This window comes from Trachymyrmex septentrionalis, unplaced genomic scaffold, assembly GCF_001594115.1.
Source record: "Trachymyrmex septentrionalis isolate Tsep2-gDNA-1 unplaced genomic scaffold, Tsep1.0 scaffold83, whole genome shotgun sequence".
In the NCBI taxonomy this organism is placed as follows: Eukaryota; Metazoa; Arthropoda; class Insecta; order Hymenoptera; family Formicidae; genus Trachymyrmex; species Trachymyrmex septentrionalis.
In genome coordinates this window covers 2,215,300-2,217,496 of record NW_017306018.1, presented here as the reverse complement: position 1 = coordinate 2,217,496, position 2,197 = coordinate 2,215,300, and the positions used below count along the sequence as shown (strand labels likewise).

The following is a 2,197-nucleotide window of genomic DNA, read 5'->3' as shown; positions in this document are numbered from 1 at the left end:
ATATATAATAAATCTAAATTAAATTTTATAATATACTTATAAAGTGCACAAAGTTAGTAATCTTATAAATTAATATCCTTTTATGCAATCACCACTATTGAAATATTAATTTCTAAATTAAATTAAAGAAATTGTTGCTGATATCTGACGATTTTTGCTAACATGTTGAAAACTTTTTTTCATTTCAACTGAAAATAACCAGATATTCGGCAAGAATTTCACATCAATGATGTTCTTTGATGAACACTTCATAGAAGCAAACTCACCGTAGAACAGAGACCACCGATGTATATTGTCCTTCGATCTTGACGAGCCCGACATTTTGCAATATTAAACCAGTAATCAGCATACCAATCAAGGCCGGTAGGGTGGTCAAAGAGAACAACCAACCTCCGAAATACGCGGCGATGCACACAGTGGCCAATCCGAATAGCTGACCACCTGGGGCAGCGTCATTGCCGATTATCGAGTAGATGACACCCCAGAGCAACAGACCCAAAAGAAAGAGGCATACAATTCGAGCGAATTTTCTGTACGTTGGACAGAACGGCTGTGGGCATGCTTTCCTCCATCCCGGTGGTTCCCACGATGGCGTGTCGTCGAGACCGTGACATCGCGCGCAAAATAGATACAGCCACGATCTGGAATAGACATAAACCAGGAGAAGAGCATAAAAATGCGACGGAATATTACATTAAAATTAGATAATAATATTCTTTTCGCTTGTTTTTTTTTTAGGCGATTTCTAATTTCTAATTCGGGGATCAACGGTTTCAACATATTTTTGTTTGTTTCAAACATATTATTGAAAACAATTAATGTCTAAGCAAAATATTCAGTAGTGTTTTAAAATTAATTTTTAAACAAAAATAATTATCTATAAATAGTAGAATTACCTAATGGAAATGAATCAGCATGGAATGCATGCAATAGATATCGCGTAAACGTAAAGGAAAACGATCGTCTACTTTTGATAAGAATAAAGATAAGAGTAAATGCGAAACAAATGAAAAAAACCAATTTGTTTCTACAATTACATACTATCAGTCCTGGGAAAAATTCAACAGAATTATTTATTTAAAGGATGTAAAAAGAATATTTAACTTTATTTTAAAAATCTATATAAAATTACTAATACATTTTATTTAAACTATATAATTATATGTATTACATTACACATTATGTCGTTTGCAACAACAAATCCAAACCTTCTGTATAAAATCGTATTTTTCAATAGTATTTTAAATTTTATAATATTGCATTATAAATTTTGTATGATAATTTTATACAAAACAAACATTTTGTGCATTTTTTAGAGAACAAAATTAAATTGCTTCCAATTTAAAACAATATATTGATATGTATTGAAATTTAAAATAACAATATACTAACTTGTCACAATAACTGAATAATATATAAAATAAATATAAATAACATATTTTATCAGAAAAATCTCAATTAAAACAAAAATATTTTTTAATTATATGAACAAAATATTTAGTATTTTTAACAGAAATGTTAAATTGATAAATAAAAATCGCGTTAAGTTGTCGTGTAATGTAATCTTCATTTAATATATTGTTGTATTACATTCGCTCAGAACAAGTTTGTTTGGATTAATGTCTTCAAGTACGAGCGTCAATAACTTCAATCTACTCTGCAGTATCTACTGGTTTATCTGCAAAGATAATTTGTAACTGTTAAACTAACTTAGATTTCAATGTGATACTAACGATTATTACAGTTATGTGTAATATTTGACTGTATGCCATTGTCGAGCAATGTAATGGTTAATTTGGTGTGTAGCTTTACATGGCAGTATATTAAAGTTCATTACATTGCATTATGTTACGCATAATAATAATTTCGGGTTAATAAATTCATTATACAATAGAAAGTGTATACATCATAATTTATGTCATACTCATTTAGTCATAAAAAATTAATAATTTATGAACTATAATCAATAATTTATTTGCTGTACATTTCGAGGAAAATACTCTTTCGTATTTATACTCCATTATTCTGTTTATCTGCGCATGACTGTGTAATTGGACTCCCAATTAATTTCTTGCTATCAAATAAATTTTATGCAAAATTGATGAGAAGAAATCATTGAAAAGAAAATACAATAATTCTGAAACACATTATATACTGCTTTATAGCAAATCGAAGAGCATCTTATATATATATATAT

At 28.5% G+C, this 2,197-nt stretch overlaps 1 protein-coding gene across 1 annotated transcript in view; it reads right to left on the bottom strand.

Moving 5' to 3' along the window:
- The window catches only part of LOC108754964 (mitochondrial sodium/hydrogen exchanger 9B2), a 23,438-nt gene that overhangs the window by 17,904 nt on the left and 3,337 nt on the right, over positions 1-2,197 (bottom strand). Inside the window, exon 2 of the mRNA XM_018497644.1 lies at positions 267-641. Within this exon, the coding sequence (XP_018353146.1) occupies positions 267-641 (375 nt within the window). The remainder of the gene's footprint in view (positions 1-266; positions 642-2,197) is intronic.